The 13,998-nt window shown below is 52.8% G+C and overlaps 5 protein-coding genes across 5 annotated transcripts; 1 reads left to right on the top strand and 4 right to left on the bottom strand.

Annotated features, from left to right (window-relative positions):
* Positions 1–1,678: 1,678 nt before the first annotated feature.
* Positions 1,679–3,154, bottom strand: CLUP02_06035 (uncharacterized protein; the record flags this gene model as incomplete). Its single annotated transcript, XM_049285039.1, has 4 exons — positions 1,679–1,991; positions 2,058–2,541; positions 2,611–2,675; positions 2,742–3,154. 4 exons carry the CDS (start codon positions 3,152–3,154, stop codon positions 1,679–1,681), a joined length of 1,275 nt encoding a protein of 424 aa, XP_049142182.1.
* Positions 3,155–3,640: 486 nt separating this feature from the next.
* Positions 3,641–3,994, bottom strand: CLUP02_06034 (uncharacterized protein; the record flags this gene model as incomplete). Its single annotated transcript, XM_049285038.1, has 1 exon — positions 3,641–3,994. One exon carries the CDS (start codon positions 3,992–3,994, stop codon positions 3,641–3,643), a length of 354 nt encoding a protein of 117 aa, XP_049142181.1.
* Positions 3,995–5,293: 1,299 nt separating this feature from the next.
* CLUP02_06033 (uncharacterized protein) lies at positions 5,294–5,572 on the bottom strand (the record flags this gene model as incomplete). Its single annotated transcript, XM_049285037.1, has 1 exon — positions 5,294–5,572. A coding segment is annotated over one exon (279 nt), but the record flags the coding sequence as incomplete, so codon positions are not given.
* Positions 5,573–8,628: 3,056 nt separating this feature from the next.
* On the top strand, positions 8,629–11,132 carry CLUP02_06032 (uncharacterized protein; the record flags this gene model as incomplete). The annotated part of the gene is made up of 12 exons (XM_049285036.1): positions 8,629–8,835; positions 8,955–9,005; positions 9,114–9,306; positions 9,366–9,785; positions 9,905–10,028; positions 10,107–10,151; positions 10,340–10,386; positions 10,447–10,514; positions 10,583–10,628; positions 10,659–10,796; positions 10,837–10,912; positions 11,081–11,132. The coding sequence occupies 12 exons, from the start codon at positions 8,629–8,631 to the stop codon at positions 11,130–11,132; spliced, it is 1,467 nt and encodes a 488-aa protein (XP_049142179.1).
* Positions 11,133–11,201: 69 nt separating this feature from the next.
* Positions 11,202–13,983, bottom strand: CLUP02_06031 (uncharacterized protein; the record flags this gene model as incomplete). The annotated part of the gene is made up of 13 exons (XM_049285035.1): positions 11,202–11,303; positions 11,371–11,701; positions 11,757–11,902; positions 11,947–12,058; positions 12,129–12,176; positions 12,248–12,395; positions 12,498–12,556; positions 12,626–12,715; positions 12,775–12,883; positions 12,964–13,407; positions 13,466–13,582; positions 13,642–13,756; positions 13,828–13,983. The coding sequence occupies 13 exons, from the start codon at positions 13,981–13,983 to the stop codon at positions 11,202–11,204; spliced, it is 1,977 nt and encodes a 658-aa protein (XP_049142178.1).
* Between the last annotated feature and the right edge of the window lie 15 nt (positions 13,984–13,998).

Here is a 13,998-nt window from a genome sequence, read left to right as displayed (position 1 = left end):
CCCCATTTTCCCTCACGGAGTACCGCATTCCAAATCCAACTAGCCTACCAGACTATGCCGCATGATCGGGGGGAGCTCCATTGTCATCTCGTAAACCCCTTCCCAGCGAAAATGCTTATTGTTCCCTCCTTTGTATGTTTGGGAGAGAGAAGGGCAGGTCCCTGTTCGTCTTCCCAACCTCGTTTTCACTCTTCTTACTTGGCCTCCGCGGCCGCCTTGACAAGGGACCCAGCGTCACGGCGTCGTTTGGCGGCCGCCAACAACAATTGTTCCTTGGGCCCGCCCCTCTTCGAAGTTCCCATTGTTTTGGATAGTAGCCATTTCTCCCTCCCCGCTCTCGCTCGCTCACTCATAAGATTCAAGGGCCCTAGCTTGGATGGCTTGGTCGTTTCCACGGTCGGTGGTAACAAATGCCCGAAACAGAGAAAGGGGTGGGGTGGGCGTGAGGGAACTTGAGAGACATTGCGGGCTGCCGGTTGCGGGCGACTCACCCAATTTCGAGATTGCCAGGGGTTCAAGCGAAAAAGTGCCGGGGTTGCAGAGGCCTTTTCTTTTTTTCCCTTCTCCCGCTTCACCACTTCCGCCAGGCCCCCCCTTCCCCCTGGTAATGTCTTTCACATGTAGACTAACGACAAGGCGGATATGAGAGCGAGAGAGCGAAAGAGCGAAAGTAAAAAAACAAAAAATTGATTATTCGATATGACGTGCGTTCAAGGATGCTTGTAATTTATCCTTCAAGGCAACAAGATTTGTTTTCTCACGCCTAAAATGTTCGGATGCCATGTCCGCTAGGTAAGTCTGCGCGCACTGCTGTTACTTGTTACTAGTCAAAAATAACCACAAAGGGAAAACAAAAAAAAAGGATTTCTCCACGGAAGCCGGGTGCCATGTCCGTCTTACAGATGAGTTGTAAGACGAGACGAGATGAGACGACGTCGGTAAGACGGACAATGGTGTTTTCTAATTTTGACGGACTGCATCTACTTTGCTTTTCAACGTAAGTTGCTGCATGTCCCTAATTTTGACGCTGATGCACCGAGAGACAACGGGATTGGAACGTGTATGTAGAAAGATGCGTTCTTTTTGACGCTAGTGAAAGGGTATATTTCAAGTTTCTATCGATATCGATATCGAAAAGTTGAGTAGAAGAAGATGTGCCACCTGGACGATTTTGATCGTCTTGTGCCGTTGGTGCTGCTCCTGCCGCTGCTTCCCCCATAAACAAAAGCCTTCCAAAATTGTCGTGAGAACGAAGAAAGATGACGAAGCGAAAACAAACCGAAAAAACACCTCCCCGGTAGGAAAACCCAAACAACCCAAATGAAAGAACCAAGAAACAAAAAATGTACCCCCAAAAAAAAAGTGTGCCAATGACAAGCTCGTTGGACAACTTCTACCTATGTGACTCCTCCCTCCTGTCCAGCGATATTTTTGTAACCCTCCTCGGCTTCTCTCGTTTCCTGTTTAAGTAAATGCTCGAATGCCCCAAACATGTACAGTTCGAATGGTAAAACGGATCTGGTATTTTCCCCCCTCCATCCGCAAATAGCACGGCCGTAAGGTCCTTGCATGGCTTGCGTATGTGTGTGTGTGTGTTGGAAAAAGGGACTTTTGTTGTTATTGTTGCTGGTTTTCTCTCCCCCGTTCGCGTGCTGTTGGTTCCAACGGCCGACAGCACTCACGTGTTTCGGCGCTGCTTGCACTTGTCGTGGAGAAGGTGGCCGTTCCTTGCCGTCGTCCTTGTGAATTCGGCGCCGCAATTAGGGCATGTGGCCTTGGTCGCCTGCCCAGACTTTTCTCTTTGGTGCCTCAGGAGGTTGCTAAAGGTTGAAAATTGTCTTCCGTTGCAGCCGTGTTCCCAGCATTGAGGTTTAGGCCGGCTCTGCACCACTCTGACGTGCCCCCCTTGGTCTGGGGCTCCGGGGCCCATCGATGGCGGCACGCCATACATCAGGCTCGGGTCTTGTCCAACAGGCATCGAGTGTCGGCTTCTGCGTTGGTTCTTGTTAGTTTCGAAGCGTCTTTCCTGGGCCATCCCCATCTCTCTCGTAACATACCCGTATTGTGCTGGCGGCTGGAACTGGTTGGAGTAGTCCATGCCACCCATGCCGTAGGCCTGGGCCATTGGTGGGTATCCGCTCTGGTAGCCATGGTCTGACAGAGGCGGGCTGTAAGAGGGGAGGTATGATGACGATCCCATTGAAGTTGCCGGCTCTGCGAGAAGGGAGATTGGCGCCGGTGCTGTCGTGTACACGGGTACGCCCATTGTTGAAGAGACGTCGGGTAGGCTGAGGGGAGGCGAATGGATGTAGGGGTTGCTACCAGCTCTGTGGACGCGTTGTGATGCCTTTGAGTCTCGACGAGCCATGTCTCTCTGCTTCTTCAATTCCCTCTGCTCTGGTGTCAAAGTCCCCCGTGGCGGGCTTGCTGTTACTGATCTGGAACCGCTGGGTGGTGTGAGGCTGGCGTCTTGGTGATGGTGTCCGAGGGAAGAGAGGTTGTGGCCAAGTAATGATCCGCTTGCTTCGGGGTTGTCGAGACCTTCAAGTTGAGATTGTTAGAGGATCCCAGAAGGGTACAAGAGGGGAGTTGAAATGGACGGTTAATTACCAGGCCAAGTGAATGCTGATCGGCTTCCCATGGTGAACGAAGGGTCAAATGGAATAGCAACAGTGCTGAAGAAGGAGGAAGTGTTAGATGGTCTTTATAGTCTAGTGGCTGGTACAATGTTGGAAGCGCACCTCATGCTTGCTCCGGTTCTCAGTGGCGGAGAGGACTGGTTGGAAGAGTAGTCCTGGGCGGGGTCCACTCTGACTAGAGGGGTCGAATCCGAAGTGTGATGTACCTCGTGTTCGTTCCACTCTGCTGCGTTCAAGATCTCAGGAGGTAGGAGGGGAAAGGGCGAGTATCCTTGTGAGTTGGAGGTTGAGAGAAAGGTTGCGGAGTTGGGCGGGTTGGGACTGATATAGCCGGAGGAATGGAGAGCCTCAGATCTGACCGAGGGGCTGGACTCTAACGGTAGCGTTCTGGGGGAGTCGACTAGTTGGATGTTGGCGAATTGAGCAGCTGTAGCTGATACACGGCTCCCTGCTTTAGATCTGGGTGGAAGTGAGTAAGAGTCCTCGCAACCCTGCTCAGAAAAACTGGAAGCCATTGAAAAAGAAGAAGGACGACGATGAAGAAACTCTGGATGGCACATACGGGCGAGGTTGTTGAAGAGTTGATGTCGAGATGTACTTGTGTAAGAGTATACCTTTTGCTGTGTATGTCCAAGCGTTGTTACCAGTTGATGTGTTGTATCAAGCCAGTGACGATGTTTGATACTCGAAGACCCGGATCGACGACTTATAACGAGACCAGTACGATCAGGCAACGATTTTGAGGTCTGGAGAAGGAAGGATTGCTTGCTCGCCAGGTGGAGGCTTTTGGTTCAACGAGATCACAGATGCTAAACTTGGATATCACCAGAAGGTTAAAGATCTCAGCCTCACAGGCCTAGGAGCGGGCACTGGCTTATAAATGGCAAGCGGGCAGTGAAAAGCTGTGGAGATGGTAGCCCAGATCCCGACCTCTGGACGTACCTTTTTCATCGCATGAGAGGAGAGAAGACACAAGAGACGGACATGTTCAAAGAGACAAGCTACACTACATGGAGGTAAGTCCAGACGGCGGGCAGGGGTTCAGGGTAAGAAAGATGGGATTGAGTGACCAGGCCAGGATGGAGAACAGAGTAAGGTACCAGCGCCCATTGTGTGTAAACTGTTATGTTATGGAGGGTGTGGGGGTGTGATCGCAACACACCAGAATGGTGTGGAGAATAAGGGGGCGTGTATAAGATGGGGAACGAGGGCAGACTTTTGCTTGGGAGCGGAGGGGAGGGGTGTAAACGGAGGTGAGAGCGGGCGAGAGAGTTCCTAGCGCATGGTGTAAGAGCGAAAGCGCGCGCAGAGCGGAGGCACGCTGCTAGAGGCGTGTGAGCGAGTGCGAGTGACATGCAATACAGAATTAATGAGACCTTGGGGGGAGTGAGAATGAGAGCGAGAGTAAGAGTGAGTGAGGGTTGCGGAGCGTGCTGAGGTATCCATACACAGTAGAGGGGGATGATGGGCAGACGGGCACAGTTGATGAGTGAAGAAAGACATGGGGCTATGGAGGGGACGGGGAAGGGATCGATAGGCTCCAGCATTTCCAGCAAAAGCATTGGCAGCCGTAACGAAACGCCCTGGTCAACGTCCCTGCTTCAAGCTTGAGACGGGCTGCAGGGCTAAGGCTAGTGCGCACTAAAGCACTGCTAGGTGAAAGAGGTGTGGAAAGTAGAGGATGGATCATGGATGACATCGCTCGAGCCCTGGCTGGCCGTCAGAGACCGGCCCTTGGGTTCTGGGTTTCTGGGTTTCTGGGTCAGCTACCTTACACAGTAAGGTAGTACTAGGTATCTGTGCAGGTGCTGGGCCTCGGGGAAGGGCTCAGGGAAGAAGATGACGGTCCACGGATGTTGGCGACGGGGAAGGGGAGCCCTTGACTTGAACCCGTCCCAGCCGGTCTGTGATCGGGAAAGAGTGGGTAATGGGACTTCAATTGACCTTATTCCCTATTGAGGCAGCAGTTTCGACGTTAACGGGGAACCAGGGGCCGTAATTGTATGTCTGAGTACCCTGAGTTGAGGGCATTCGATCATCGATTCGACGAGGTGATATTCCAGCAAGCTAGGACTGAGGAACCGCTGCGCGCGCAAGAGAACACCTAGGAAAGATGAAATGATGTGTTAGTAGGATGCCGGGCCTAGCAGCCAGTGTGTGCGTGTGTGTGTGTGTCGCGAGGAAGCCTGTGTATGGTTGAATGTGAGTGCGTGTGTGTGTGTGTGTGTGTGGCATCCTGTATCCATGCCCTCTTGAGGTTGTCTAAGTTGCAGTAGGTGACTGACAACTGGGCCCCAGGAAATGGCAGTGTTGGGCCGGGAGCCAGTACGTCGGGACGGCGGTTTTGCGTAGCAAACCTAGCCCGGCACTGGACAGGCAGAGCAAGAACTTGATGTTGGTCCGATGGGCTGTGACGCTGCCCTGTCTAAGGATATGAAGCGATTATTTCTCATTCTTTTTTTTTTTGTGCTCAATTCGTCTGTTTTCTTGGCAGCATCGACAGCAAACCAGATAGAGGGTAAGCAGCGGTAACGAATTCCCAAGTCCAATTGGAAGACTGAGGTACTTCGATAGAAGGAAACCGTTTGAAGAAGAAGCCGGACACTAGATGCTCTCAACGGGCGGGTTGGGTAGTGCCCACAACGATGGGCGACTCAAATTGGGAACGAAGGAAGCGGAAGCGGAAGCCAATCCATACCGCTGCATTGCAGAATAACAAGATGCCCGGATAGGTTAGGTGAAGACGAGAGATTGACACGGGAGGACGGTTCAGAACGGGCCAGGTGTTGACCGTCTCTGTTGAAGTGCAGGCGGCGTTCAGCAGAGAGATTGTGCGAACAGGACGTATTCGCGAAACGGAGGGCGGATAGGAGAGGAGACCCAGGGGAGAACGTAAGAGTCCAGGTGCGACAAATGGCGAGGGAATGACAAGTCCCTTGGATTCCCCCAAGAGTTTGAAAATAAAGGATCGGGATCCTTGTCGCTGCTTTGTCCGCATGTGGCCCAGTCTTGGATATGGTGGTGGAGAGAATGTGAGCAGGTTGGGTGAGACGATAATTGGAGAAGAAGGGGAGCAAGAAAAAAAAAAGGCCTTGGAGATTGGAGCTGTCGTTCGTCGTTCAGGACGGGAGTGGGGATGCACGGTGTGGTCGGGAAAGCGCCAGGCAGGGTACGTACTGTCTGGGTCATGGGGATCTAATCTTATTCGGGTCTAGAAGAGCGCCTCATGGGGAACCGGGGCAGAAAGAGTAGATACGTATCCAGGGATTCTGTAAGCCAGGTAGCTACCTAGATATCCGTACCTACCTGGATGTTCCTACGGACGGTACGGCACAGTAAGGCGAGGCAAGGTAAGGCAGGTGCCGCCTTGGGAACGAGCAAGGAAAATCACGATTGCTGTTTCCTTCAGCATCTTCTTCAAGGCGTTTCCCTCAGGGTACCTCACGGATACGGGCTCCGTTCTTGCATACTTATTGCGTCTAAAGTAATGGGAGTCCAGTCTACCTTACCCTGCCTGCCATTCCTTCCATTTATGCCGACGGGAGATATGGCGGTGACTCGACGTTATCCCGTGTCCACAATCTCTACCTTACTTCTCGTTCCATCCGTACGGAGTGTCCGTATGTCACCGAGATAACCAATCCCGGGCGAGCGTAAAACACGACAAACGAAGGCAATACCCTACGGATGTACGTCAGGTATGGGGTCGTCGACAGACCCCGCCGCGCATCGGCTTTGTGTCGTCTCTCATTGCTCCGAGTCCGTATCCGGGGCAAGACATGGAAGTGGGTGTGCGGACGAGGATGAGCACTAGAATTCCGTACATCTGACCTTACCTTACCTCATTACGCACATTGGGGCAATGTACATTCGGATGACGGATTACCAATACCTTAGTTTAGGACAACAACCACCCCGACCGGCACCGCAGCGGCAAATGGGACCTGCAATGGCTCGATTTAGAAGGTTAGACGAGCGTGTGAGATGTCTGCGCCAGGGTAGCCGCAGTGGGTGCGCTACGTGCGCTAGGCGTTTTGCTGTCCAATGTCAAAGTCCCAACTTCCATACCTCTAAGATGTGGGTGGGTGTCTTGGGTGTGTCAATAATTGGCTTTGGCTTTGTTTTCGTCTGCTTGCTCCCAGGTCTTTTCTATTTCCCGGCCTCCTTCTAATCATTTGTTCGTCTTTCCAAATTTGGGTCAACTTTCTTTTCTCCTTGAGGGTTTTTTTTCCGGAGCAGCGAGACGTCGGACGACCAAGGTTCCTCGGCCATGACAGAAGTTGGGTCGTTTAAAGGCGACGGATGCCTACCTCCCCATGTTGTTAACCTAAAAGGTAGAGTAACAAATGGAAGGCATGGATCTGGGAAGCTCTCCCGCGCGGGACAGCCAAATAGCGTCCGTAAGGCGTCAGCATGGAAAAACAACCTAAGCCAATGGCCTTTTCCCACACTGACCTGTACGCCACATTGTAAATACCCGTAAGATGCTGGACATGCCTACCCTTGACTTTTCTAAGGTGATGAGGTGAGGAACTCGGGCGTCTCGGCTTATTTGACCAATCTCGTGTCTGAGTCTGACCCGTCATCACCTACTAGGTACGGATATACCATCTATCCGTAGTCTGCCTCCCACGGGTGCAACTTGCCCCAAATTTCTTTTAGAGACATCCAGTCAGACGATCAACGAGTTTCCTTTTTGCTTTTCTAAGTCTTACAGGCAGGTTCTGCTCCCGTGGTCGTTACTGTTGCTGTTATCGTGGCCGAGTTGGGCTGAATTATTCGAGACCACCTATCAAGCAATTCAGCTTGACGCAACTGACAAAAGTTCGTACCGTTCTGACAAAGGTCTTCTGCAATGACCCCGTTGATGTTTCTACGGATAGCTAACCATCATCTTACCCTGTGGACACCTTTCATCATTGTTCACCCCGTAGGGATACATCGTTTCGTTCATGGATGTCGGGTGAAGGTCAACCCCAGCTTGCTGCCATGCCAAGCAGTGAACCGTGCTTGCTCGATGTGATTAAAGTCAGCTTCTGATCGACAGACCGTGCTGCTTGGGGTCAACCCTGAAGTGGATCTGTGAGTACTTAGTGACTTTGCCTACCTACCTTACCTTAGTGTACTAACGCAGTACGTTGTGCGGTTCCTCATCGGGCTTACCTAATGCAGCCGACCTCGGTATACTTCGGAGACGTACTCCGTAGAACACACCTTGTTGGCCTGAGGTGAGCAGTGACAACCTCCGACTCGCGAGGCCCAGTGGAAGTTGGACAAGTTGGAAATTGCCTGCCGGCGCCGCTCCGCTGGTCATCACTTGGTGTTCACCTCATGACCGGGATGTTGCGCACAGATTACACTTACGGACGCAAACCCACCTCTCAAGCGATGCAGCTGTGTTTGGCAAAGCTCCTTCACTCACTTCATCGCAGGCACTGACAGTCTTCAACCCCCATCTCCCTTCTAATTTCTCTCCCGCCGGCAGAACACACCCTTGGTGGCTACTGCCAGACGCCGGCTGGCTTTGACCTCGTCCGGTCCCGAGATCTTGGTGCGGATGGGCGAGGCCAGGCCAGACCAGGTATCTTAGGCAGTCGTTAAAATCCAGAGCAGCAAGGGCAGGCCCGGTAACGTCAACGGCTTACCTTACCTTACCTTACCGTGCACCCCTCCCCCATCAACGTTGGCATGGACGGATGAGGTACGGAGTACTTCGTACTTACCTCCAGTCGTCCTTACCACTCACCCACTGTTGCTACTGATGGAAGTGTCTATACGAAAACAGATACAGCTGCATCTTTCCCACTGGGCTTCATACGGATATTCGCACAGAGAAAGCACGACCGGCCATCCAAGCCATGCCATGCCATTCAAACACTTCACTCAGCCATCGGCAACCTGAGCAAGGGAAGAAAGTCCTAGGTAGACATTGGCAAACGGTTTTCCAAGGTGTGCCTTCACCGCAATACCAGTACCCGTACGGATACAGATGTCTCCGCTGCACTGCCATCGCGACGACAAGGCTCTGTCCCCATCACATCGCCGCTATTCTCGCATGTTTGCATCGCCGTTAGGCAGACTCTTCTACCAGTCCTTGGCTGCGCTTCATCCTTCTGCACCTCGTCAAGCCTGTCAGTCCAGCTCGGCTGTCCACGCAGTAGTAGACCATCTCGCCTTCTCGGCCTCAGCGTCCTCGGTCGCTTGTTGTCCGAATCATGGGGCGTCCCTTGAGTCTTGACCACATCTAGCTCGTTACTCTATTCAATCAGCGTCCTTCTCCCGAATCGTGACCTCGGTCACTTCCCGACGCACTAGAAGACCACACATGACGCCGTCGCCCGCACCTTGACGCCCTTTAGGGCTGGGGTGAGGAGACACTGAGCCTCAGGCCTAAGGTACTGGATCGTTGCCGCGCTACCTGCTCATGGTATATCCAGCACAGTTTCGAAGCTCACTAAACTAAATCACGGATAGGGCTCGCCCGGGAACTCGGGGCGTGGCTTGGTCTTTCAGTTTTACAGCGCCCTCATCGTTCTCTCTCGCGGGCGTTCATCAGATGCGCCGTCGCTCTCCACAAGCTTCTACCGCTCAACAGCCAACAAAAGTCCCCCCTCGAAGGTACGCCATGTCATCATCTCCAACGTGTGGGGGAAGAAAGAGCCTTCAAGTAACAATTGGCTTCGGCCCAGTCTCGTTGAGTGACAGGACGATGCACATCATTGCCAGTCAAGGGTGTTGCTGGCCGTCAGCAGACAGCACATCTACAGCGGTACAACTCAACCGCCGTAACAAAGGAACCTCGCATTGCACGGCTACCTCTCCGATTCGGCTCTACCGGTAGAGTTCTAAAAGCACCAATTCAGTCCAACCACCAACATGATTGTAGCTACCATAGTCGCGTACATACCTACTACGAGCTGCTGCCCGCCCCTCTGGAACATCACACCCACGAGTCTGGACGCCACCTCACTCGAGCAAACGTTGACTGTCACCATTGGTGGCGTTCCACTTGTGGCAAGCCCACGCTGCTCATCGCTGTTTCAAGTCACTTCGGTGGCCATCCGTGGCCTTGCACCAACGCCTCCATGTTGCGGCTGGTTTCCGTGGTGGTCGAACTGCATCTGACGCCCAGCAGCATCTCAGGCCGTGAGTCGGCATCCTGAAGGTGCTGCATATTCTAAATTAGACGGAGAAACCTAGGGCCAGCTGGTCCAAGGTGCATTTTGTTGCTGCCTTGAGACGCAAAACGCGATCGTCGCTCTTAGGCCGCTTCAAGCTGGACCCCCAGAGCTACAGCTTCGGACGAGATGGTGCAGCCCCATTGAGGCCCGGGCTTGTGGACTGCACCAACGCCAGTCGCCCTAATCACATCAGTAACGGGCTCAGGCCGTGAGATGAGCCACACATTTCAAGCGGAGGTCTTCCGACTGACACATTAGACGGGCACTGAGGGCTTGAGTAATACAGCAAGCGCCCCATAATCCGCCGTCCGTCATCGACATTACCGGGAAAGTCCCTGCCACTACGATATTAATCCCACAAGGCTTAAACTTTGGTTTGGGTCGGGTTGGCACCGATGACCATGTTGTTTTCACCAACTCTAGCTTCTTTCTTGGCCATACAGTACCTATCATATCCGAAGCATCTTTACGGATACTGGGATTATGATTTCCCGACTTTTGGGTCATAAACGCTTTCAGACATTCCGGCACATATTACACTTTGCCTAGCGAAAACATCCGATGGCGTTGACGGCCAGCGTTTATTCGAGCCAATTATCTCTGGCTCACCTGTTCACGCCATGTAGCCTGGTCCATGGCGCGCATGTACGTTCAAAGCAATGGACAGCATTCAAGCCACGAGATCGATCCTCAGGTGGCCCGTTGATTTGCCGCAAAAAAACAAAAAAAAAAACGCACCTGGACACAATGTGATGACCGCAGAAGCTGAGAAAAAATCGAACCGAGAGAGAAGAGAGAGTGCCTCAGCGTGAAGCCGTGGGGTTCTGATACCAGTCAGATGTTATCATCGGCGATGAGCTGCGAATTCATTGGCTTGGGTCCGATGACATTCACCCCTTCAAAATCGAGCCTCTGCCAGATGCAAACGCAACAAGCACTTTTTTTAAGGAAACGTCTCTTTACTCGTGCGACCCATGTGTGTGAGAGGGGAATAGGTCCAAATACGACGCTTTGAGTTCTCACCACTTTCACGGTCATCGCGGATCGTTGCGCTTTCGTCAATAGGCTGCGTCCTAAAGCATCCCTGATTATGTGAGACGTACGCATACGCATGGAAGACGCAAGAAGCGGGAAAGATCGAAGATTACGGTCGGAAACTCGTTGGCCAGATTTACGAATTGCCAGACTAGGAAAGACTGCGAAACTTTGGACAAATCTCAAGGTTTGACACAAGTTCGGGTCGATGAAGACAAGCTGCAGTGTCACGCTTCAATCCGGCCCCGGATCCATTGCATTTTTGCCCACGCCCTAAGTTGTCATCAGCGTGGACTTGTAGAAGGCTAGGGAGCACCTGCCACCTCCGATGGGAGACATCATCAACTTAATCGTTGTGGTGAGCGTTGTGAACCTCGGCCTCACCGCTGCTCCCAAAGCCTGAGTTCTGGCGGTTGACGATTGAATCCTGGTTTTCATCATCACCTTGCTATCCGAACATCAACTCCAAATCCTACGGAGCCACATTGAGCTAGGTTGCAATAACCACTCCGTACCCGACCCGGACTGGCTGCGTCCGTACGGATAACCCGAATCACCGCAAATACACAGCAGAAGCTTGCTTCCCAAAGGAGTGAAGATGCGAGTGCTGTTGGCACCCTGAACGGACCCTTGAAGTGTGTACGGAGTAGAGGAACAACTGCCACGTTGACGACTGCCCATCGAAATGGAGACCAGACGGCCAGGGTTGCCAGGCACTCTGAACTCTGAACAGCCCACTGCTCATGCGGCATGCCACGGTCTCGGACGAGTGAGCTCCAAAGTCTCGGGACTCGCCCCCAAGCTCCGACAGTATGGATGGGCAGCGTGATGGGCCCCTTGGGACCCCTTGAAAGCAATGAACACAATGCACCGGCCAAGCATTTGATTTATCGTAAACGACTCAATAAGGAAAAGGCCGAGGTTGCGAAGTCGTAAAACCAAACGTTGTCGAAAGCACTCGGCACACGAGGTTAGGTTGTACCGTTGCACCAACGACGCTGCCACCCACGGACATTCATCAAATGAGAACCTCCACAGGAAGACGTCCTGCTTACCATTGTGTTTCATATTACGGGCCCTAGAAATTTCACCATAGACATTTCAGAAGTGTCTTGCATCTTCCCATCTCGCCCTTTACAGCTCAAGCGGGTGTAGCCCACCGGGCTAGGGGTGTTCCGTGGACTCCTCATATTCCCCGTCGTTCTGCAGCACGCTGCACACGGCATACAACACTGCCCTGTGAACAAGAAACCCGCATGCGTGCAGTGGGCACCGCAGAATCCCACTTTGCTTGAGATTCTCTCCGCTCTCCCACATATAACTGCGGTCTTGAGCTGCAAAGAGATGGAAATGGCGTCTGTCTGCTACGTTAAAATTGTTAGCGTCACCGACTCTTCAGTGTTTTGCATTTCCCATACTCCGCGTGGGATCATATCATTCTTTTCTCCTGATGATTTGCCAGAAACACCGTGCTTCACCAAGGGGCCCGAATCTATGATGCTACCAGGTCTACCAAATCCCGGCCAAGGGACACAGTTTGCTGAAAGGAAATCTCACTGTTAGTCTGATCGACTTTGCGGAATCCTTGGCCGATGGGGGAGGACTGTGCCTCTTACCCCGGATTCACCCCGACCTAGTCAACGTCGCCGAGAGGCTGTCGAAGTCTCCGACTTCGCAAAGGCTCGAACAAGCTCTGATGTCCTGAAGGCTCACATTGAAGCTAAGAAGCGGGCGTTGACTTGAAGAGCCAAGAGACAGGTTTTAGGCCACGCATCATCAACAATGCCTAGCTCTTCTAACCCTCGCCTGACCTCCGGAAGTTTCGCGGCGGCACAGACAGCATAGACCAGGTTGCGGGCGCTCGTCGTTATATGTCAGCAGATTATAAATGCAATAGTTGGGAGCGCCGTGCCTCAGACCATGGCGTCTCTAGGTCGAACGCCGCCAAAATCGTCGCGGCTTCACAGACCTCAAAGACTGGCGAGGAACAGCCAGGTCTCCTTGGGTACGCAGAGTACCCGATGTTCTCTGGCCCTGTAGGGCAGAGCGATTTAGGGCTGCCTGCACGAGACGCATAGGTCACACCACACGGCGGAATGCATACTCACGTTGGGAAAAGGGTTGAACTGCCTCTTCTGGTTTGCTCTCCGTGTTCACGAGCGTAGCCAGAAAAGCCGCGTATACTGCCTGCCGATTCGTCGACAAGATATGCAGAGGGGCGGCACGGCTCTGCTCTAGATACGTCGACGTCATCCATGAATGAATCCCCTCAAATTCTACGCTGTCACCGTCACGAATAATCGCTCTTTCACCCAAACCACTTCCCTCCGACAAATGTTTTGGTAGAGGGAAATCCGCAGTGAGACCAAATTTGAGTACCGCGCCTACGACGTCATGGTCTGTTCGAGGGCCAGCTGGTGCCGTGGCTGACCAGACGGATGGGACCTTTGTACGTGGACGTACTGATACGCCCTCAACACGTATTTTACGTTTACACCTTTGGCCGACGGAACCCTTCTCCGTACACTCGTACATACCGGCCATTAGACACACTCAGAATCCTTCCGCTGCCGGCCCCAAGTGTTCCTCCCAGCCCTACGAGGGACCGACCGCTCTCCATCTGCGTCTTGGTTTGCTCCAAAGTCTGACATGCAGCGTCAGGTTCCAAAACAGCACACGCTCGCCCGTACACTCTCAAACGGAAAGCCTGCGTCTTGCAGCACACCCCTTGTCAAAAGATGAGCTGAAGCACTGGATTCAAGTTGACATATGGCCGTCATCTGCACGCTCGACGTGGCCCAGCACTGTTACATCCAGTTGCCCTGTGGACTTGAGATGCTGCGGCTGTGCCGCAAACGAGTAGACAGACACACCACAGTATCCACGATCGTTGGCCAGACCCTGGCTCCTTCTTTATTATGGGGACTTTAACGTATTGCTATTGTACGGATATTCAAGTCCACTCTGCTTACGACTTGTTTGGCACTTTGGTATGGCGGGACCTGATATATCAACCCGAACCTGCCAATCGCCTTCACCCAAACCCCCGCAAAAGTGCGAAGAAACATTGTTACAATCTGGCCTGGCCTGCGTGGCTTCTGGTCGTGAAATGTAACGGCGCGATCCATCCCGAACGCCTTTAA

The sequence above is a fragment of the Colletotrichum lupini genome, chromosome 3 (assembly GCF_023278565.1).
Source record: "Colletotrichum lupini chromosome 3, complete sequence".
NCBI lineage: Eukaryota > Fungi > Ascomycota > Sordariomycetes > Glomerellales > Glomerellaceae > Colletotrichum > Colletotrichum lupini.
This window is presented reverse-complemented; position numbering and strand designations above follow the sequence as displayed.